The sequence below is a fragment of the Varanus komodoensis genome, unplaced genomic scaffold, assembly GCF_004798865.1.
Source record: "Varanus komodoensis strain SLA01 unplaced genomic scaffold, ASM479886v1 scaffold3, whole genome shotgun sequence".
In the NCBI taxonomy this organism is placed as follows: Eukaryota; Metazoa; Chordata; class Lepidosauria; order Squamata; family Varanidae; genus Varanus; species Varanus komodoensis.
Genome location: NW_025335761.1, coordinates 32,092,238 through 32,115,829, shown reverse-complemented (window position 1 = coordinate 32,115,829; position 23,592 = coordinate 32,092,238). Strand labels below are relative to the sequence as shown.

The following is a 23,592-nucleotide window of genomic DNA, read 5'->3' as shown; positions in this document are numbered from 1 at the left end:
AGAGCTGTCCTCTAATAAGCTCAGTATTGGATTGAACAAATCTGATTTGAGAACTATTGGCAGGAGGAGTGGTAATTATTAAATTTACTGAAGAATGAAACAAGGTAGTGGAGTTGGCTTTTTGTCAAATGGCTGTGGTCTTATTAGCAAAGAGTAATCATCTGCAGGGTCAGGAGAAAGGAGCATCGAAGGATACATTCTGCCTTAATTATAGTTTCACCTATACATATTATGCAAAACTAATATTTAAAGTATTTGCCAAAATTAACTTCACCTACATGTTCCATTGTACGTACAGAGAATTGCAATAGCTTTTTGTGCCTTGCTGCTTTGTATGCTATAATAATGTGTAATTATGGGTTTGCAGCAAATGCTGTGTGATTTGTTTAATCTGACAATTTGAAAAGACAACCTTGAATAGGTTTTCCCCCTCTTTCAAATGAATGGCTGTCACACAAAACTCTAGCGTTGCTATCCTTCATTTGTGCATTTTCCCACAGGACAGGTTCTTTTGGTTTCTTGTTAAAAACTTAAAAAGAGATTTCATTGATGCATTGCTGCAGTGTCTCATATAAGTAAGTGATCTATTCATTGCTTTTAAAATTATTTTCAAGCAAGATTCCTATGAAACTTGAGATGGTTAGCTGAGACAATTTACTGAACAATTGTTCTCTGACTCAAGTACTAGTTTAGTAGTACCAGATACTATGTACGTTGCTCCACAGCACTGTGTAACGGCTGCCATTCTAAAGAGTGGTTGAGGGGAACATACTGTTTTTTAGGTGGTCGGGGGTGTGATAATGTCAGAAAATAAGACCCAATCATAGACATTGGTAGGCCCACAGTGGGGCTTTGGTTCTTAGTTTCTCCTCCCCACCCCCACATGTCCATCCTGATTTTCATATTAAGCATCTGATGCTTCATTTAAAGCTTCAGCCATTTGACTACATCAAAGAGGGCAGAAATTAGTACTGTCACTGGACTACAGAAATAAGTGATTATATATACTCCATCTGTAAGATGTGACAGGAGTGGCTAGACACTGGGACTCTCATCAGTTCAGTATTCGGGGTTCCTATGCCAGATATTTCCATGGTTATATGGATGGCCCCATAACAATTCTACTAGTTGATACAAGTTCAATGGGCTTTTTAGAGTTTAGTAGTATAAATTGATGCATTCTCAGCCCTCTTTATTTAAAGTTCTACACACTGGAGAGGTTATTCATCTGTTCCCCCAGCTTTGCCCCCAAAAATGCATTGCTCCGAAATTTTAGGGGCCCTGTTTTCTGTGTAACTGGAAAGTAGGCACATAACAGACATTGTAACAGACAGGTAGACAACTGGTAACAGAGAGCTTATTTGAAGCTTTGTATTTCTTTCAGCTTGGGTATCCGTAAGAATAAATTTTAAGAGTGCTTTGAAACCCAGCAACAAGAACACTGAGTCCTATAGCACTATATTTATATGTGAAACACCCTGTTAATATAAGTGAAAAATTGGGAACAGCAGCACAGCTGATCCCACTATGAGGCAAGTGCCATTAAAAGGCAACAAATTGTTAGTTATGGCACTAACAAATTATAGAAGGGGAAGAGGGCATCAACTGGATTGCCCTTTGGCTTCAGGTATGCACAGCTTTGCTTTCATGGCAAGGCTTGTATTTGTCTAATTTAGAGCCTTTTAATTACAATATTGCATGTAACAATAAATAGTATGTATCTCCTAATACAACTTTTCCCAACCTGGTCCCTTCCAGATATTTCAGTCTCCCAGCAGCCACAGCCAGCGTGCTCAGAAATTGTAAGAGTTGTAATTCCAAGCATTTCAAGGGTGCCAGCTTGGGGAAGGCTGTCCTGTTGAAACCTTCCTCTTAGTAAATCAAAACATATTACTTAAGGCACAAATTGTGCAGAAATAGAAGTTTGTTATGTATTTATTTAGCAGCTTGAGTTCTCAGATGATTAATAGCACAAATCTGTACATAACTACTCAGACCTAAGTCTCATTCATAGAAACATAGCGAGTCAGAAGGGGCCTCCTGGGCCATCTAGTTTGACTCCTGGGTCCAACTGGCTCCACTCATGACATTCAGTTACATGGGACTTACTGCAGGAAAAGAAATATATATAGGATGGAGACTAAGTGTAGGATTATGCTATCTTCTCTCTGTTTTCCTAGGTTTCTTCCTGAAGAATCACTTAAGTTTCTGAAATTATTGTTCTGTTTCTGATAAGAATGCTTAACATTGTTTAACATTGTATGCAATTACAAATATTTTAAAATATAAACAGCATTTGGTACCTTTTCATTTGTTAACAGTTCACTAATTATTTTTAAGCATTTCAGACTACAGAAGTGATAGCAACTTGTTATAACTTGCAGCCATCACATATGATGGTAAATTGTTCGAAAAGCACAGGCAGGCATTATAATTGGGTGAGAGACAAAGCTTCATGGAAAAAGCCTGAGAGTATCTTAACCATGTCTCAGTGCCACTGTCAGCCACAAAGTCTCAGGGATCATTATTACCTAGTTTTTAACATTTTGTGCTAACAAGGTTTGGTGCTTCTGCCTCAGCATTGCCTTTTCTTTTCTTTTCTTTTGGCAGCAGGGTGGGGGTAACCTGTGGCTGGCATCTGAAAAAACAGATTTTCGAGAAGCCACACTGAGTAAATTATTTTCTTTGAGATCAGTGCTGAAAATGAAAAATTGGTACCATGGAATACACATAACAGTTATGCCCTTTAAACTACCAAGGGAGTTCTTAGTCTACCATCTTATGAGTCTGTGCTAGAGATATGTATGGGTAGGTGAATAAGCTGAGGGACAGATAAAAGCACATTGAATTTGCCCCAATTTTTCAAGAGGAACACGCTTGTATTAAATTCAATGTAACATGTGTACTCAGGAGAAAATGGGGTAGGGGGACAGATAAGATTACAGCACTCGGATATATTGATCATATGTATATGCTAGATATAAAACAAAAACCTTGTTGCAGTTGAAGAATTTTAAATTGGTAATTTTTCGAAATGCTCCTCTGGAAGCAATTTAAGAGAAAATCACCATTCCTGCTGAACCTGGCCTGAGAAACACTAGGCTTGCTGGTTGTTTTCCTGAGTTTTACTTACAAGGGTTCCCTCTTTTAATCCCAGCTCTAAATACCGAAAAATGTGACAAGCTTTAGATTTATTTCCTAAAGCCCAGATGATACAAAATTCTACAGAACTATGTAGTGCATACTTAGAATGACAAGGAGTAGTTGAATAACCTTCTGCCCAGCACACAGGAAAGATTTTATTTATTTATTTATTTATTTATTTATTTATTTTATTAAAACATTTCTATGCCGCCCCTTGCCGAAGCCTCGGGGCGGCTCACAACATTGAATAAAATACACAATAAATTAAAACAATAACAATTAAAATATATACAGTAGAATAAAATAAGCCGCCCTGGCCAAATAAAATTCAATGATATTAACATTTAAAATGCTGCTTAAATAAAAAGGTCTTCGCCTGGCGCCGAAAAACAAATAACGACAGCGCCAGGCGGACCTCTCTGGGGAGCGCATTCCATAACTTAGGCGCCACCGCTGAGAAAGCCCTCCTCCGAGTAACCACCCTCCTAATTTCCTTCACTGAGGGCTCCCGGAGGAGGGCCTCTCCCGCTGATCTCAGGGGGTGGCTGGGCATATATGGAGAACTTTTAGTGAGAACTTCCAGAGAAATACCTTTTTTAAACAGTTCATTTGGAGAAAATTCACTGGAAACAGTAGAAAAAGAGGAAGAAAGCCAAGAAAATCACACACAGGCTTTTTAAAAATCACATAATTAACTTACCTAGTCATTTTTACCTACTTGTGTCTTAGTTTACAGCGTATATGCAGAGGGTATATGTAGAAGAGATTATTTGAGATGGTATTAGTTACTTAATTAGCTTACAGTTGTTCTTTTTTCTGTTTCTCAGATAGACTATTGATGTTCTAAAAAGATTTTTAATAATTCAAATTTTAACATGGGCCCTTTCTGTTCAATTAATTTATATTATTTAGAGTAATTTAAGGATTGATTGTTTAGATTAATTTTAAAATGCAGTTATATAACCTTCATAAACCGTCTTGAGGGATAGAGTCTGGTACCATTAAAAGGGTTGACTTCAGTGAAATATGGACTGCATTCATTGTGTGAACCCTATGAATTCTAGTAACTACATGCTGATCTTAAATACAGAGTTGGCATCTTTGCCGGTTTTTTTTAATGTAGTTGCAGTAGAGGGAGAAAGGGGACAGCAGGGCCATCTGCAGAGTCCAGGCACCATTTTTGCTTCTTTCTATCCCTAGCAGGCTTTATTCCATCTGGTCATTCTAAAAACTTTGAAGAGGTCTTCAAAAAGTTTCCGCACTTTTATATTTTATGAATATATTTTGTATATTTTTGCTGATGGCATTAAAAAGTTGGTACAATGCCAGGAAAAATGCATCACAAAGGAAGGTGACTATGTAGAAAAGTAATTAAATTCTTAATAGAGTTTTAAAAAGTATGGACACTTTTTGAAGAATCCAAGATGCCTGAGTTGACTTGGCCTTTCTCCTCTCCACCCCCCTTTCTTTTTGTGCTGTGTCTTTTACAGTGTAAGCTTAAGGTTAGCCTTTATCTCTGTTCAGTGATAAGACAATTTAGATTTAACAAAATAACAGTGTAATGGCCAATTTTGTGGTGTTATAGATATAGTTTTGAATGCTTCATTATTAAAATTTGTTTGGTATTGGTACAGTAGCCCTAAAAGTGGGTCATTGGATTTTTTTTTCTATTTGAACTGTTTCACTGTTCTTTGCTCCTGTTGCTTATGAGAATGCCTATTATCTCTAGCAATAAATGTATTTTTCTAATTCTTAAGTGTACTCTGATTTCATATAAATCCTAATGTGTTCCAGATTTAAATCTTTGATCTTGCAGTTTTTATTATTTGTATGTACAATGTAAGCTTTTGTCCTTTGTTTTTCAGTAAAATCTCATATGCAACAAGGACTGATCTCTGTGGCAGCTCGTACTGTGATAACTCATTTGGTAAACCATTTAGGACATTATCCAATGAGTGGGGGACCTGCTATGCTGACAAGTCAAGTATGTGAAAACAATGATAATCCATACAGTGAAAGCTCTGAGCTTTCTCCTGAGCTTTTTGAGAACCCCAACCTACAGTTCTTCGTGTTAAACAACACAACCTTAGTTTCGTGCATACAAATTCGAGCAGAAGAGAATATGCCTGGAGGGGGTCTGTCAGCTGGACTTTCATCAGCTAACTCAAATGTCAGAATTATTGTGCGTGATCTTTCTGGCAAATATTCATGGGATTCGGCAATTCTTTATGGGCCTCCACCTCTTTGTGGCTTAATTAAACCAACTTCTTTTGTGTTCTCATTACCCCATCAAGAGAAACCAGAGGATGCCTCAGATCCTCTTGCATGTGCAGAAGAAATATGTGTAAAGGATGGACTTTCATTCTCCATAATGAGAAGATTTAGAGAGACTGTACCAACATGGGACACAATTCGGGATGAAGAAGATGCTCTTGATGAACTCTTGCAGTATATAGGAATCACAAGTCCTGAGTGCTTGCAGAGGACAGGTGTATCCCTTAATGTTCCTGCTCCACAACCTATTTGTGTCTCAGAGAAGCAAGAGAATGATGTAATCAATGCAATCCTCAAACAACACACAGAGGAGAAAGATTTTGTTGAAAAGCACTTCAGTGACTTAAATATGAAGGCTATGGAGCAGGATGAACCAACACCACAAAAGCCCTATTCACCATTTTACTATTGCAGATTGCTTCTCAGCATTCTCGGAATGAATTCTTGGGATAAAAGGTAAAAGGATAGTATTATTTGTTGTTAAATACAAGTTGGACTTTATGATTCAGAACTAAACTAGGTATTGCAAAAGAAACATGGCTGCCAATGAAAATAGCAGCAACACATCTTTTTCCTCTCTAATACAAATCATTGTATCAATTCTCTATTTTTCCATACATGTGTAAGTGTGAGTGCAGTTATGTGACATGACATGTTTTGTATTATGAGATGCTGCAGAAGAGCAGATATAACACGATTGGTCTGAACAGCAGCCACATATCACCTGTAATGTCTTGAACATAATATAAGAAATGTTCTGCTGTGTCAGGCCAGCAGTCTGGGTCTTCTCCAGCATCCTGTTTCCCACAGTGGCCAACCAAATGCCTGTGGGAAGCCCACAGGAAGGACATGAGGGCTCTGGCCCTCTCCCGCTGCTATTCCTCAATAGTTGCTGTCCCTAACCCTGGAGGCAACATGTAGCCATTGTGACTTGCAGCCATTGATTGCTCATCCCCCATACAATCGTGCAATCTCTTTTATGACAATCTCTACATCTTGTAACAATGAAATCTGTAATGTAGGTGCTTTCATGTTAAAGGATAATATACGTTAAAACTGTTTTTAGTGTTATTTTAGTGTTCTAGTGTTCTGATTGAATGCCAGACTTTGATAATTAGGAATTCTGATAACTTGCAGCAGATATTTTTGAGGCTTTTGGGCATGCCACAAAAAATAAAGTGGTAGAAATCTTTTCATTCCTCTTATATAAAGCAAACGAAGAGAGGTTGCTTTGATTTTTACATCGCACCAATTCCCTTCTCAGCTCTTGGTTAAGGTTTAAACAGAATTTTCTGTCTATGCAGTCTTTTCCCCCTTATTTATGGTCTCTGTGGATGTACCCCTTCTCCTTTGCTATGCCAGTCTGAAATTATATAAGTTTAACTGTTTGTTTCTTGTAAGCACTGTTTTATGCCATATGTGTATAAGTTTCTTTTAAAACACTGTGCAAATTCATGCAGATTTTTTTCTAATTATTCTCAGTCACCAAATAAGCAAACCAAAACCAAATTTTTGGATTTATAGTAACCTTGACTGTGAAACAAACATGTTCAAAGCCCCACATAGTTCAGGGAAATTAGTTCAGTTAAATATTTTTTTACTTGATTATAGTTCACAACGAGAGCTGCTTGTTTTTAAAGATTGTTAACAGATATTTAATTAATTAGTTTCTTAAACGTCTCAGCATCCTTCCCAAAGAAAAAATGGTGCATTTAAAGACGTCTGTAAATCTTGGTTTAAAAATATATTATTGTTTGTATGAGTGACACTGATCTCAAATTATTTCAGCACACCCATTGTTCCCACCCGTGCCCTTGAAATCTTAGTAGTTATTTTGTCAAAGCGGGCTATTGCTCTTTGTTTGTACTGTTGTTATGAGTCCCCTCCCCCGATATGTTTTATGGCCAGTGCCAGAAGTATAAATAATAAATAGAAGACAGCTATTTCATAGTAACATAAGCCTTTAAAATTCTATAGCTAATCTGGAGGGAACCTCTAGGTTTTGCTTTATCCTGCTTATTGCTGTCCACAATTCCATTTTTGTTTGTCTTTTTTGCATTTGCTTCCTTGGCTGGCATGGAAGTACCTTGTTATCACTAAACAGTTATCACCTGGCCTACTAAAGAGCCTGTTTTATGTGCTCCAAAGGGAGTCCTGTTCAGTTCACCAAATTAAATGGGTAGAAGTGGAATGAAGTGGGGATTATGTTCAAGGCACTAACAAGGATGCAGAAGACCACCTGGGATAAAAAATAACTATATGTATATATTATTTTTAAAAGATCTATTCATCTTTGATATGGAAAAAGTCTTACAAAAGGAAAGAAAACCATAGGAGATTGCATGAATGGAATTGAAAATGTGTTGTTGTGCTGTCCTATATCTGTCATGGTAGAGGTGATGAAAACATTTGTTAAATTTTCCTTATTTAGAAGAAGCTTTCATCTTCTGAAAAAAAATGAAAAGCTACTTAGAGAACTTAGAAATCTGGACTCAAGACAATGGCAAGTTACAAACTACCTCTTTATTGTATTCAAATAATGGTTTTTGTTCTGAAAAGGAATTTATATCTATAATTATAATTTTGACTTAAATATATAGTTCATGCAGATAAGTTGCTTCTTAGGGTATAACTCTGTTAACCTCAGTGGGATTAACCTCTTAGTAACTGCATGACAGAGGTTTCAGTGCCTCTAGCTCTTTGGTAAATTTTAGTTTAATTCAGTATTTTGGTTGTCTAAACCACAAAATTGTACAAAATGTTAATAGTAGTTAAACAATTACTTTTTTCCTCAGGTAAGAAATCTAGTAACTTCAGAGGAATACAGCTGATTATAGCAAAGGTTTTCTGGGGTGGAACACTGTTTCCCTCAAGATGGAAAAATCATGTAAAATAAAAACTTCCTTCAAAAGGCACTTACTCAAAACAAGGAATACTAAGCTTCTTTACCTAAGTGCTACACTTAGCTTTAACTATAAAATCGAGGATGGCAGCTGTATGGTTAATGCCAATTCCTTGCTAGCATAAGCATGCATTTGAAGCCCATTTAGGCCTAATATAAGCTAGGTTTCAACATTTAATCCACCAATTTTGGTGGAATGGAATAGAGTGGAATGGAATGGGAGTTGGAAGGGGCTTATAATGTGGTCACCCATTTGGCTACAGGCCTGCCTCTTTCCAGGTTAGCATAGATGACATGCTAGTTCAATGTATAGCTATACATGCTGAAGACTAGTGTATATTAGGCCTGACATTCATCTGAAAGGACGTATAGGAAGCTAAATTGAAAAATTAAAGGATGGCAGCAAAATGAAATTTATTTTGGGCCAAAACACAAATTCTGTACAAAATATGATATGAAACTAATGGGTTATTCACAGACCATTAAATGATGCATAGTTTGTTTAAATCAGCCTTTTGTAATGTTGTGATGCTAAGAAAATGGAAATTTTTAAAATTCGAAGCAGCTATAAAAATCCTTGGTGTTAGCACCAAAGCCAATGTCTCTTGCTAAGGTACAGATCTAGATTTAGCAGGTCAAAAAAAAGGCTCAAGGAAGCAAATTCAAGGGATTTCTCTCAGCCTCAAAGGTTGGGGAATCTCTCTTACTATTTGCATGCTGTTTTGTTACTGAAATTACTGTAGTCGTTAACTTTTTAACAATACCTGAACATGAAAATCAAACTAACAGGCATATCTTCAGTGAAAAAGATGGAGATGTAAGAGCAAAGAAGTTAAAGCATAAGTGAGAGAAAAAGAGAGAAAGTTTGTGATGTATTAGCAGTTGTTTTTCAAAGTTATAGCCCTTTTTCTAATTGTATGTCTTATTCCTTAGGGACTTCAAAGTAATTCTTAAGTAATTGTAGTCTATGTCTTACAGCCGAGAAACGCACAAAATTGCAGTATTTTATGTTGCTGAGGGACAAGAGGATAAACACTCCATCCTTACTAATACTGGAGGAAGCCAAGCCTATGAGGATTTTGTAGCAGGCCTTGGTTGGGAGGTATCTTTATAGATTATCCTTTATGTTACTTATTTTTTAAGATTGTACTTTTTAGATTGTTATGGCATTTTCCCATAATTGTAGTAATTTAGAATTTATAACACAAACTCAGTTTTTAAAAAGATTGTGTCTTGCAAGGTAGACCTTTTGAGAGTCCTCTTTCACCAGGAATTGGTATCATATTTCTTTCACAGTTTGCCCATATAGCTTGTAGGAGAATGAATGGATTGCAGCTTATCAGCGCCTGCCTGACATACTTTTCCCCCCTCCCCATTAGCAGGTTAAACAATATAAAAGTCAAAATACATAGGCATTATCCTTGTCTTCTTGGTACACTTTTAAAGACTCTATTTCTGTCTGGGTTATAGAAAGAGACTTAACCAGGGAGAAGGGGTTACATAACTATTCATAATGCCTCTAGGAAGTATGCTGCAATTTACAGTAAATTATTCTGCACTGTATATGTACAATCTATTGTTCTTGTCCCGTGGTAAGGACACAGTCTCTGGTTGCTGGTCCTACTCGTACTTGCTAAAATCTAGGACTAAATGACCTCATATGACTATAAGACATGGATAGAGAACCTTTGGCCTCTCAATTGAATTGAGAGGCCATCTGGTCTGTGCAATCTTAAATGAAACCTGCCCTGAAGCCCCATCATCTCAAAGAAAGAAGACATAGGAAAGCAACTCCCAACTGAGCCGCAGCCTTAAGAAGTGCTCCTTGAGCTTGTGGCTCAGTCAGCTATGCTGTCCTCTTACCTATGCAGAAAATTACATAATGTGTTCATAATTTTGTTATTGTTTGTAATTTTTATTATTGTCAGTCTTTCTCCAAATGCATTCTTACAGTTTTCCAATGTGTATAATCATATGCGGTCAATTTCCTTATCTATATCAGTTATCACCAAGGGAATGGTGAAATGGAGTAAGGAAGGCTACATATAGCTTGACTGCACATAACTGCATATAAGTTAATTTGAGCACAGTTCTACAGGAGAGAGGGAAATTGTATCATCCATTTAGCAATGTAACCCTTAATCATATGGACTTTCCAGAAAATGTAGAACTGGAAAATTTTCCAATATTCTTAATAATATTACCAACTTAGCATGTTTGTTTGACTCATTTGTATACCCAAAATGCACTCTCCCTTGATAAGCACACAAACTATCTGGTATTTGATAAAGAAAACTAAACATATAATCATGGCAGTTTCATTTCAGTATTAATATATCTAAAATTTTCCCAGTAGCCACAAAATAGTTGAACTGAAATAGTTGCTTAGAGGGAAATTAAATTAATAATACAATGTAGTTTAAATGTTATGTGGAAATTAATTTTTTGAATTATTTGTAAAATGAGTGGTATGTCTTATATATTGCCAAGATAACCATAACACCTTCAGTTTTACTCACTCTCTGTACTGCTTATTGGTTCCATTTCGAGTTTACTTTATTCATTGTATTTATATCTCGTCCTTTTCCTGCAAGGATCCCAAGGCAGCTTTCTTAATTCTCCTTTTCCTCTCTGTATTATCCTCACAACAACGCTGCGTAGTAGCCTGAGAGCTTGTGACTTATTGTTCAACTACCATTAAGCTCTGGAACTTTAGATTCAAAAAGATTCACAGTTTGGGCATTGGCCAAAGGACTAAGCCTTGCTGTATTGGAATGATGGTTACTGTATCAATTTTTGAGATTTTTTAAAAATAAAGTAAAAAGAAACAATACCAAAAAAGACAAGAAGAGAGAAAGAGAAAGGGGGGAAAAGATTATATATGGGGGCAGACAATTCTATAACTTGTTTCAGTTTACCTTATCTGGGCATCTCACTGTAATCAGAGCTATAAACTGAAAGTGTTCAAGCTCACCTGTCATTTAGAGAGAGATAAAGACCCTCTCAGAGATAATCTATAAATGTCTAAATGAGATAAGGTATGGGGGTATGGGGCAGTGAAAAAAATCACTGCATCTTTTAAGTTGTCATTCCCCAGAAGTCAACTATTTTTAAAATAATTGTAAGCAAGTCTGAGTGTTTTTATCACAAACAGAAGAGTGGATTCAAAGTTGTATTAACACATTTAAAAGTGCTTTATAGCTAAAGCTAGAGTATTTTAAAATATAGAAGCTTATCTGTATTGTTAAGATGCCATTTACTTTAACAGAATTCCTGAAGCAGACTTTACTCAGATGATATTCCAGAACTACTCTGTAGTAGCTTCCTATACGTATATTGTATTTTTTCACTTCTCATAAAAAAGTGAAATAAAAAGTAATCAGTTTTCCCTCATTTTGTTATTGAAGAATGTTAGCAAGAGAGGGCAAATACACCATGTATAAGTCTGGTCCAGACCCAGCCAGGAGACAACAGCATTGTACATAGCAAGGGGTTGACATACCTTATATTTCAGGACAATTTGATTAAAAGGTTGGCCCAGTGTGCTGCTGTCGTGAAAAACTCTATGCTAGCCCTAATTAGAAATGGAATAGAAAATAGAACTGCCAGAATCTTACTCCCCTTATACAAATTTTTGGTACAACTACACTTAGAATGTTGTGTTCAGTTCTGGCCACCTTACCTGAAAAAAAGACATTATTGAGTTGGAAAGGATACAGGTAAGGGCAAGAAAAATGATCAGAGGGCTGGAACAGCTCCCCATGAGTAGCAGCTACAACAACTGGAACTTGTTCGGCTTAGAAAAAGATGAGTAAGAGGAGTCATGCTAGAGGTGTTTGAACTAATGCATGGTGTAGAGAGGGGGAGATTTTTCTCCCTCTGCCATAATTCTCAAACCCAGGGTCATCCCAAGAAACTGATTGGTGGGAGGTTTAGGACAGACAAAGGAGATACTTCTCTACAAAACATATTGTTGAAACATGGAATTTGCTGCGATAGAAAGTGTTGATGGCCACCAATCTGGATGGCTTTAAAAGGGGATTGGACAGATTCATGGAAGAGAAAGCTGTCAGTGGCTACTAACCTTGCTGGCTGTGTGCTGTCTCCTTTTCCAGAGGTGGCATGCTTGCATACACTAGTTGTTGGGGAGCTTGGACAGACAGAGCTCTTGCACCAATCCTTCTTAAGGGATCCCATGGGCAACTGGTTTGCCATTGTGTGTATGGAGTGCTGGATTGGATGGACCATAGGATGGCTGTTCTTGTGTATCTGTCTAGCTGAGTATTGTCTGTTCTAACTGGCATTAGTTCTCCAGAGTCTCAGGAGGATGTCTCTCACTTCACCTGCTAGCTGGTGCTTGCAACTGATGATGTCAGTGATTTAACATTCTACATAAAATTATGTGCAATAGCACTGAGGTATGGTCCCTCTCTTATCCACATTGTTTTCATCCAAGAAATTCTCAGAGTTTACAAGTATGTCAAGATCATGTCATCTGATTGTTTGTTTCCTTACCATTAACATGCAGGCTATGTCAATCTGCCATCAGTAGTGTGAAAGCTGAACAGCTATATGTAGCCCTTAGTTAGGCAGTATAACATATACTGTGAACTTGGTTTCTTGTAAAGACTTCACCAACAGAATTTTAAAAAGTACATCACAAACTTCATTCATTCTATTTATATCCTGCCTTTTTCCTACAAAGGTCTCAAGGTAGCTTACATCATTCTCCTCCTCCATCTTATCCCCACAACAACCCTGTGAGGTAGGTTGGGCTGAGAGTCTGTGACTGGCCCAAAGTCACCCAGTTGGCTCCATGGCTGAGCGGGGACTAGAACCCAGATCGTCTGAGTCCCAGTCCCATGCTCTTAACCACTACACCACACTGGCTTTCAAGAAGTTATATGATACTCAGTACTGAGAAGCATATATTACATAAATTATTCCATAAGTACCCAAGACTATTTATTTATTTAAAAACTAGTCTCAAGCCTCCCAAGGATTTATTTTTCATATGCATCTTTTATTTCAGTTGCATAACTGTCCTGGGTAGCTGATTCCCTTCATTCTGATTTTGGGTCTTACCTTTTGGCCAAATGAGAGGTATCAAAGAAGGTATGGGCAGCATATAAGATAGAGGAGCTATGGTGCCCCTTCCTCTGAATGTACCAAGAGACACCAAGAGACACATTCTTGGCTTCCTCCACTGCCAAATTTGCTGCAGCAGCAAAACAGCAACTTCTTTTGGAGATAAGGTACATAGGAACTACACACATTCTTTGGAAGCAGAAGTGAGTTCTTGAAAAGGCTCATGAAGTACAGTTCTGCTTCCAAACCAGGCATATGCTCCCTGCACTACTTTAAGTAAAACTGCTGCTTTTTTCCCACTGCAGCAAATTCAGCAGCAATGGGAAAGCTTTAAAAAGGTACTGGGGCCAGATGTGGCCTACAGGGTACATATTGCTTACTCTTTGGTTAAGCTCTCATACTGATCTCCTGCCCCACGACATAATAAGAATCCATGATAGGTTCATTTTTTTGTTTCCATACATCTTTGCATAATTCAGGCAAGAACATTTACTTAGCAGCACAGAATTCACATTGAAACCATTTCTTGAGCATACACATCCTTACAGTGTTGACAGACTTTTATTAAATCTATACTTCATTACCCACCCTGTTATGTCTGCAGACTGTCTGCCATAAAAAATACTTTTTTATCCCAAATCATTTGGTATGTTCTTGTGCTAATGTTTCCTAATGTGATGGTTTCTGTGTTTTAGGTGAACCTCACAAACCATTATGGTTTTATGGGAGGGTTGCAAAAAAACAAAAGTACTGGATTGACCACTCCATATTTTGCAACCTCTACTGTGGAAGCAATGTTTCATGTATCAACCAGAATGCCTTCTGATTCAGATGACTCCTTAACCAAAAAGGTGAGTTTGTTTGTTTGTTTGTTTGTTTATTTAAAACATTTCTGTGCTGCCCCATTCGCAAAGAGCCTCGGGGCGGCTTAGCCTGCTTTGCAAGGTGGGAGCAGTGTGAGGTGAGGCAATGGCCTAATGTCCTGTTCAGTCATTTGTCTTGCCCTTAAATAACATTGTCCTTTACATGGTAGTAAGTACAGGAAGTAAGAACAAATCATTTTTAAACATGTGAGGTTGTATTGAGACTTTGAGTTGATCATAGGTTTGGCAGATCAACTTAGCTGCACAGAAGTTTTCATTTCAAGATGTGTTGAAATCAATCATTATAGTATGTGAGAACCTTAGACACTTAAAGGTACCACAGTACTGTTACCAAACTATCCACTTGTTTCCTAGATTTCATAGACCTAGAAAATTTAGGAACTTGAAATAAATTTCCCACAGGGATGCACACTCCACACTTAACACTCATATCTAAAATACAAAAGCATTTAACAATTACATGTGTATGCAGCTGATACATGTGTTCTTTTATAACTATCTTAACAATAAATTGCTTTGCACCATTGGCATTTTTTTCTTTTTTAAATGTAATGCATTTCACATTAGTAATAATATGTTAAGACCTGGAACATTGGCCCTATTACAAATGAACAAATTGGCTATATCATTAGACTGTGCCTCCTCTGTTCTGCACATATATCTTCAGATGTGCTAATCCATTCAACAGACACATTAATGAGCACAGGTTGAAGTGTAATATTAGAGGAAGTGAGGCCAGTTGACCTCAGCATGGAGTTTAATACTTGTAACTGAATTAGATCGCCGACAGTTAGCACAGAGAAATAGCTATGCCTCTGGCAAGCTTCAATTATTGATGATTTTTTTCTGTATCCAACCTATAAATAGTTATCTGTAGCATTATTTAAAAGTATTTTTACAGTCTTTTTCATATCTTGAAAATTTGCCTCAAATGGTTTTTTTAAATGTATTCTAGATTACCTTCTTCAACTAGACATCATTTCATAAAGCAGACTCTGATTACAAGTCTGTTTCAAAGCATGCTGAAGTAGACTCCTTTCAGCTAAGACACCATCATTAAGATAGTTTGTTGAGTTTTGAATGACACAAAACTTAGGAACTCCTCCTCGTGATAGTGACAGAGAAGGCACAATGGAGCATGCAAGGCCAAGCCTTACTATGACTTGTTTTTGTAACACTGTGCTATGGTTAAAATTACTGTCTGAATCAGTCCTGTGTCTGTTACACTCCTCATGTAGTAGTGGATACTTAGTGAGTAACCTAGCATAATTGGATCAGTTTCTAAATTTGTCCTATCTTTCCCCCTATGTGCTAGATTAGGTGCCCTCCAAAAGCCCTCCAAACTCCCATCAGCTTCAGCCAGCATGGTAGTGGTGGTCAGAAATCCTGGGAGTTGTAATCTCAAACATCTAGAAGGTTTCAGGCTAAGGAAGGCTATGTTAGATATTTATGTAGGTGATTTTGCACATACTACAGCTAATCTGTACAACCTGTATGCATTGGCCTATGGCCACATGTGGATTAGAGCTTCTACTCATTTCTCCATCCTGAACCAGAAAACTTAAGGTACAGTTAAAAGGCTAAGTGACTTGTGTATCTCTGAAGTAAAATGGAAAGCAAAATCAGTTATTAGCCAGTAAGTTTCACTGGTTTCACTGGGGCATGCTGATGTGTATGTGTTTTTTACAGCAAAATCTATTGAATGCATTGATAGGAACACAATGGTTTGGGACCTTGTTAAAATATCAATAAATACTATGTACTTCTGAACGTGCTTATTGGAGAGGGATAGATGGAGGCTTTTCCTGTCTACCCTCCATTTCCCTTTCATTCTGCTTGCTCTGTTTACCACCAAGTAATAACTGATACACATGGAAAAAATTTTGACAGATCCAACTCCACAGACTACACTTCCATATCACTTTAAGATACTATATATTTCAGTGTAAATGATTGTGGAGAGGAGATCTTAAATTTACATACATGTTGTAATTTAAAAATATTGGCATTCTTGTGCAAGTACACCCTGTTGTAGCATCACCTGTCTGCTTCTTTATCCTCCACTTTGCAAGCAAAGAGTTGAACAGGAAGGAAATGACAAGTTCTTTCACTAGTATAGAATAGTCAAGTACAGGGTCAAATCTGTCTTCACATCCAGGTGATGCCAACACTGAGGAAATAGAACAAAATCCACTGGACAAACTGGAGAAACTGGCTGAGTTCCACCATACTTTCACATCATAAAAAGGACGTCCATAAAAAGGATGTTGATTGTAAGCCGTCCTGAGATGCCAGGCATAAGAGATGGCATATAAAAGTTTTAAATAACAAATAAATGGAATTTCCCATACCCTCTCATTCCTCTGTTTTTAAAAGGTTCAGCTGCACTGGACTCTCAGCACATGTAGCTAACTTACAAAGCAGTTGGGCAGGGACAGCAGCAAAGAATTGAACCAAGTGGATCCAACCCTCTCTTCCTCTCTCCCTCCCTTTCCTACCCAACAGAATGTCCCCTTTTCATCCTCTGCAGCCTCTTCTGAAAATAGGATTGCATCTGTGGGAGAGAGGCTACTGCTGTCTTTCTAAGGGTCAAGGGGCCAGGACCCCACATTTGGATTTCCTTCCCTGAAATCACAGCAGTGCCTGCATCTGAGGCAAGGATCTATACCATCCTATGCTTCCCCAGACACTGATAAGCAGTAGCATTGCTTTGTTGATGCATTTATTATGCTTTACTAAATAGTTGGTTCAGAAAAATACTCCAAAAAGTCATGATACTTTCTTGGAAGTTTAGATTTTGAAATTGTATTTTGTTAGGTAATGTAGCTTTAATTTTAACTTCAAATGATACAAATATTACAAGTGTGCACATACATTATTTTAGGTGACAACTGTTGGAACTACTTGCCAAATAAGAATTGTAGTCCCAAGAGCTTCATTAAGCATGTTAAAAGGCATGCCCCCACTTCTTTGAATAATGGATTTCCAATTTCTATCACAAACAGATTTGGAAATTACCCTCAATTCCAAAGGAATTTGCAATGAGGCATAAGTAGTTTCCATTAAAAAAAATGCAAGCATGAAGCCCCCTTATATACACAGCCCTGGTTGTTGAATTTTGGGATCCCTTTTGTGTATTTGCCTTCTCTCATTTTATCTTCCCTACTTCTAAATACAGTCTTAGTCATCAGAACCACACATGAGTTCAACTAGCTTTTGTTTCCATGTTCCCATTTCAGCAGTCATACCCCCTTTTTTTCCCCACTATGCAAGCATCAGGACACTTTAAAAAAATCACGTAGCCATGGTTTTAGTAGTTGACTATTTTGCAGGGGATGGACTTGCTGAAGGGGAGGTTAGATGATGAAAGCAAACCCTTAGCTCTATCATGGCCTTTAAGAAGTTGTAATGACTTTTCTCATCCATTTTTAGATCAGTAGGTTCCACACATTATAGATAATTCTGGCAAGAGTTCAAGGGTTAATGCATTATAAAATAAAAGGAACTTTCTGTAAATTGAGCCCTGCATTATTTCAGTTGTCTTCTCTTTCCAAAACTAACTTATTTAATTTTTAAAAGTAAATACTTGAATTCTTCCTGCCAGTGTGCTTTGCTTTTACTATCGTTTATTACTTCAATTACACTTGGTATCACTTAGAACAATCTGCCATTTAGAAATTTCAGTGTAGCCCGCAGCTTAATATTAACTCTGACTGGTATTGTAACATGTACAGCATATGACATTAATGTATCAAAATTAGATTTGATTGTCCCTTCTGGTTATGTTTATTTCACATTTCTTTTGTGTACAGTTAACATAAACTTATTAGGAAAGCTGACACATGGTGATAGCTATAAAGTAAGAATGTTTTGAAGTATTTCGATTTTTTAAAATGAAATTGCAGATATCTCTGCTTTGCCAGCTCTGCTGCTCTGGGGAAACAGAAATTGTAGCCTTTTTTATAACTCTAGAAATACTTTAGCTAATCCTCATTTTGTTTATGACCATTTTATATACCAGTACCCACAAAGACCGGATCCTTATTATGTTAGCAGCTCTTCCTGTAGGAGGAAATATGAATGATGAAAAGGGACTGTTATAAAAGAAAGATAGTAGTGGCAGCAACAATAGTGATCCTATGATGTTCTGGGGAGCGTTTTCACCAGAATCTACTTGGTCAGGGCCAAAGAGGCTAAACTCAAATTAGATTGTTCCTAGACAAAGTCCACGTCACCTTCCCCAAATCACTATTCCAGCATTTGACTGCCTTGTAAATACTTTTGTGTTTGTAGTGTTTGTTTTTGTTGCTGGCAGTGTTTTAGTATAAATTCTATACTATAAACCACTAACAAGAACTTTGCTTGTATAGAAGTGTTCTCTCTCATTAGTGGCTTATAGTATAAAACTGCAAAGGAAAAACAAAAGCATAGTAATCTACCAATAGCAGCAATAAAACAAAATCTCAAGCAAAAGATTTAAACAGCTTCAGATTAAAGCTCACACCAGTTTCATATAAAATATGCTGAAATATAATGGTCTTAACCACTTTCTATCAAAAAATAACAACAATCAGACTTTCTGGGAAAGACCGTTCCACAACTAAGCCATTATTACAAAGAAGGTGCTAGATTTATCATGACTCAGTGTACCTCAGATAACACAGATGCTCAAGTAAAGCCTTCTGGCTATTCTCAACATATGGTAAGGGATATATGGGAGAATTTCCTTCAGATAATTAGCAGCTAAACTGCATATGTCTGTAAAACTCAAATATACTGTCTTGCATAGCACTTAGAATCAGTAAATATTAACCTCCTTTCCGTAATGTATTATTTTTAAATGGTTAACAGGATCCTTGTGTTTAACAGGATCCTTGTGTTTGATTTTAGTGTAGCACTGAACAACTTTAGACCCTTTATGAATAACATGAGGATCATTGTTAGATTAATGTTAGATGTTAGATCATTGTGGCTGCTACATTCTGGGCCAGTTGTAAGTTCCATGTTCAAAGGCAGCCCCATACAGAATGTATTGCAGTAATCCAGTCTAGAGGTTACCAGATACAGTTTATGATGGCAAGATTACAGTAATCAAAAAGATTACACAAGCACGAACTGAAGCTGAAAAAAAAATATATTGGCCATGACCACCACTAGCAAAGCCTTGTCCTAGAATATCACCAAGCTGTGACTCTGCTCCTCCAAGGTGAAGCTAAAGCCAGAGTAGGTCAGGTGCTTTATCTCATTGATCTAAGAACTCACCAGCTACTGTCATTTTTGTCTTATCTGGACTGTGCTTCAGCTTACTGATCACAGTTCAACCCATTATTATTCCACAGTTCATCCTATTATTATTGTTTCATGGCTGTTGCCTCACTGGAATTTAGGAAGAGAAATAGCTATACGTTATCACAGCATACTAATAACACTGGATTCCAAAGTTTCACACTGCCTCTCCTAACGGTTTTATGTAGGAGTTTTAAAGTTAAAAAAAAAAAAAACCCTAGAAGATTGCTCCAACAGGACTGAACAGGAGTTTCTCAACATTCTCTTCTAGAATCTCTCAGGCAGGTAATTCTATCATAAAACAGTCCCTCCAGTTTCTGTCCAAGTATTCATCCCAAAGAATAGACTGAAGGTGCTTAAAGCCATTGAGACATCCAAGATAATCAACAGGAATACACTGTCCAGTTTCTTTTCTGACAAAGGTTGCCTACCAAAGTAGAAAGACTAATTCCTGTTCCAAAACCAACCCTAAAACTAGAAACTGCCAGTCAAATGGTGAGCATGTTTGAATTCTACAGCACAGTCTGATTTGCCATTTAGAGCTTGGAAGCTTTAAGGATAGAAAACAGGGAGAGGATTGGCCTATTGCCTGCTGCTGCTGCTGCTACAAGCTCTCTGTTCCCTTATTGCTGTTCCCAAAGGATCAGTGTTTTTGGTGCATTCTCTCTCAATGAAAGGTCAGATTTCTTTCTCTCTGTCCTAACTTTCTTGTGGTACCTCATCTGTCTGTGCTACTAAAGTATGTCTGGTTGTTCTAAATTTCACTCCTTTTTTCCTCACTTTCATAGCATCTTACTTTTAATTGCCATTAACACAATGGACTATGGCATATCGCAACACCAAAGTTGAAAGGAGGTAGTTACTTTGTGCATAGTACCTTTATCTCTCATAATCCATCTTTAGCTTTTGAGAACACCACAGGTTTTACAGAGTTCCTCAGATGGATGACATCAATAGGAAGCAGGAGCAAGCAACATTATGTCTGGCAAGCAGAGATACCTTAAATGTATTCAAAAAGATTCTAATAGGAGTGTGCACATTAATTGGTAGAGAAGCACAGGACATGTGTTACCTCTTTCATAAAGACTGGAAACATATTCCTTCAGAAATTGACATTTTACTTTATAGGTTTAACTCCACAGCACTACACATACTCCAGGAAGAATTCAAATTGGAATTACAACAGGAGCTGTTTTATGTATGCAAGTACATCATCTAATCTCTCAACATTTAATTATGTGACACAGTGATTCACAGCTGAATGTGCAAACATATTCTTATGGGATAACATATTTTAGGTGATACAGAGGTTCTGTTTGTCATCTTCAATGTGATCAGTCAGATATACAAATTGTCACTTAGAATGTATCTCCACCTATCTTCGACAATTTTCTAAGACCCAGACCTCCACCTTCCCTTCCTCAAATCTACCTAAGGCTTTTCTTCCTCATTTGGTGTTAAAATTGGAACCATCTACTCCAATTTTACTTCTGCCTTTCTTCTGCTTCTCCTTCCACACTCCCTTCAGTTTTTTTCTCATCTTGCTTGAGGAATTGATTACCCTGTTGTCATTGTCCAACCCCTCCATGTGCTCCCTGGACCACATCCCTCTTTAATTACCATGTCCCCTAGCATTATCCGTCCTTTCCACCATATAAACAGCCTCGTCCTTCTGACTCTTTTCTGTCCTTTGTCACAGAACTCCTGATGAATGCAACTTATTCCTGCCAACTTTAATTTGTCTCCAAGTCTACTCTTAATTCTCTCCAGTTAAGTTTCTCCTTGAGCTTTACTGAAAATGCACCACAAAAACCAGTGAACACTTCCTTACTGCAAAAACTAAACAACTCTACTAAATCCTCATAATACTTTGATGTATCCACTCTAATTTTAGCATCTCTCCCACTTAATGCCTGCATCTCCATGATTCTTGTCCTCACATGGTTGTCTTCCTGCCAATTTATGTGCTTTTTCAGTGTTTCTATTGGGAAGAACTCTGCCCCTGTTTTCTCTCTTGCTGAGGTTTCCAAGAGATCTGTTAATGACTCTGTTCTTCTCTGTGCACGATGTTCCTGGGTAACTTCATCAAATCTCATGGTTTGCAGTGCTAGCTGTAAGCAAAGGACACCCAGTCCTATATTTCAACCCTGGTTGTCACCTTTCCCCCAGTCCTTCATCTCCAACTGTGCTTCTATGATATTTATATTTGGGTGTTGTGTTATCTTAATTTAGGTGATGTGGTTCGCACAACTTAACCTGTGATGGATTGTCACATTTGACTGTTTCAGGGATGCTTTTTATGACATCTGAACCTGACACAATTTCCTTAGTGTGGTTTGGTAGCCATGCGCAAGCCATCCTGAGAAGCCATAACTTGTTGATGGTTTAGGGTGGCTTGTTTTCAAGGTGGGTTGTCATGATATGTTGAATATCCATGAATTGTCAGAAAGTACTACAGATCCATCTGGCAAGAGTTTTGAAAAAAAACTGTCACAAACTTCTTAGCATTACCATCATTCTTCCTCACCATCTCCCCCCCCCCCAATATATTGCGAATTTCCTTTAGGCATTTATGACTTTAAAATAAATATACTATTATATTGTCCTTTGCAAATATGTTAATTTTCCACACTTGAGTGGTACATCATTTCCTGAAGTTCTGTCAGGAAAAGTGGAACCTGTCACCTTTCCTGACAGAAAATTTGAGAGATGACAGAATTGTGCCCCATGAAAAGCCACAGCCACAAGGTGTCTGGTGCACCTTTAGGTGGCATTTCTTGAAATAACAGGTCCATTGTTGCTTCTCTTGGGTTGCCAAGTCACTTGGCTTCTTTTTCATGGATTGAGAAGAGGGCTTCCCTTTTTAGCGCAGAGAGAGGAAAAACAGCCAGGCATTCCAAGGAACAAGCACTTTCTTAACTGCATGTGTTTATTTATGTATGTACTAGATTTTTAGCCCACCCCATTGTAGAAAGATGGAATGTTCATTTTAAAAATGGAATCTGTTTCTGGATCACACTGAGTTCTTCGTTGTGGTCTCTGTGCATCACACACACATGGGCTTAAGTGACAGCAGAAGGTCTAGGTTGGAAGAAACCTCTACAGCTCAGCGTCACAGAGTGGGCAGGGGTGCCTGTTCCCTTTCAACTCCTGCTATAAGGGGAGGGGGCTCTGCCCAGCCCCTCAGTTCCTTTTTGACCACACACCACTTAGGTTAGATTCACTTCTTGCTTGTTCCTCCTTTTTCTCTCTCATATTAAAAAAAAATGAAATCTTTATCTGGACCACAATGAGATTCTTGGGATTCTTTATTAAAAACAAACCCATTAAGCATTGGAATGACCATGAAATAATTCGTGAGAATTTTAGTGGCTAAGTGAAGTTCAGCCTTTCAGAATTATTTAACAGTTCTAAGAACACTCAGAACAAAATTACTGAGTCATGAAAAGCTTTGCAATTGTTATACAGGGAAGTATGTTTTCATTGTCATTTGGAGACCTTGTAAAAATCAATTGCATGTGCAGGTAATTTTTTAAAAATCGGGAGACAATTATAATTTGTTTATGTGTGAAGTCAATTAAATAGCAACATTCTCTACTGTAAAATTCATCCAAACAGCTTTAGACTTCAATCTCATATTAATTTACTAGGATATAAGTCCCATTGATAAAGTGGGACATACTTCTGAGTAAACACATATAGAAGAGTTAATGTTAAAAGGTTTTGTCCTTCAGAAGTGTATTCTCCATTAGTTCATGCTATGTAAACACTGAAAGCTGACAAATTAAATTGAAGAGCCAAAGCACAATCAATAGTACTTTTAGCAGGGGAATTGTGGGTTGTTAAGTAGTCTGTTTATAGTGCTTCCACAAATGTCATTTTCAAAATATCTCTTGATTTTGAATTTTGTTTGCTGTTGCTGTTGCTTTCTTAAACAGAACTATTTAAATTTTAAACAGATTGTTTATTGTTGCTTGAATTTTTTCAGATCCTTTCAATAGTCTTTAAATCCTT

At 37.4% G+C, this 23,592-nt stretch overlaps 1 protein-coding gene across 11 annotated transcripts in view; it reads left to right on the top strand.

Annotated features, from left to right (window-relative positions):
• The window catches only part of RALGAPA1 (Ral GTPase activating protein catalytic subunit alpha 1), a 171,594-nt gene that overhangs the window by 113,989 nt on the left and 34,013 nt on the right, over positions 1-23,592 (top strand). For 10 of the 11 annotated variants that reach the window (XR_006415374.1, XR_006415375.1, XM_044436720.1 and 7 more), the window contains 4 exons: positions 5,010-5,874; positions 7,850-7,921; positions 9,299-9,422; positions 14,104-14,259. Coding sequence is in view for 9 of the 11 variants with exons in the window: in XM_044436720.1 (XP_044292655.1) it covers positions 5,010-5,874; positions 7,850-7,921; positions 9,299-9,422; positions 14,104-14,259 (1,217 nt within the window). In the remaining 2 variants the exon portion in view is untranslated. Of the gene's footprint in view, positions 1-5,009; positions 5,875-7,849; positions 7,922-9,298; positions 9,423-14,103; positions 14,260-23,592 lie in introns of those variants that run through there. The other variant, XM_044436721.1, reaches the window with a different exon arrangement.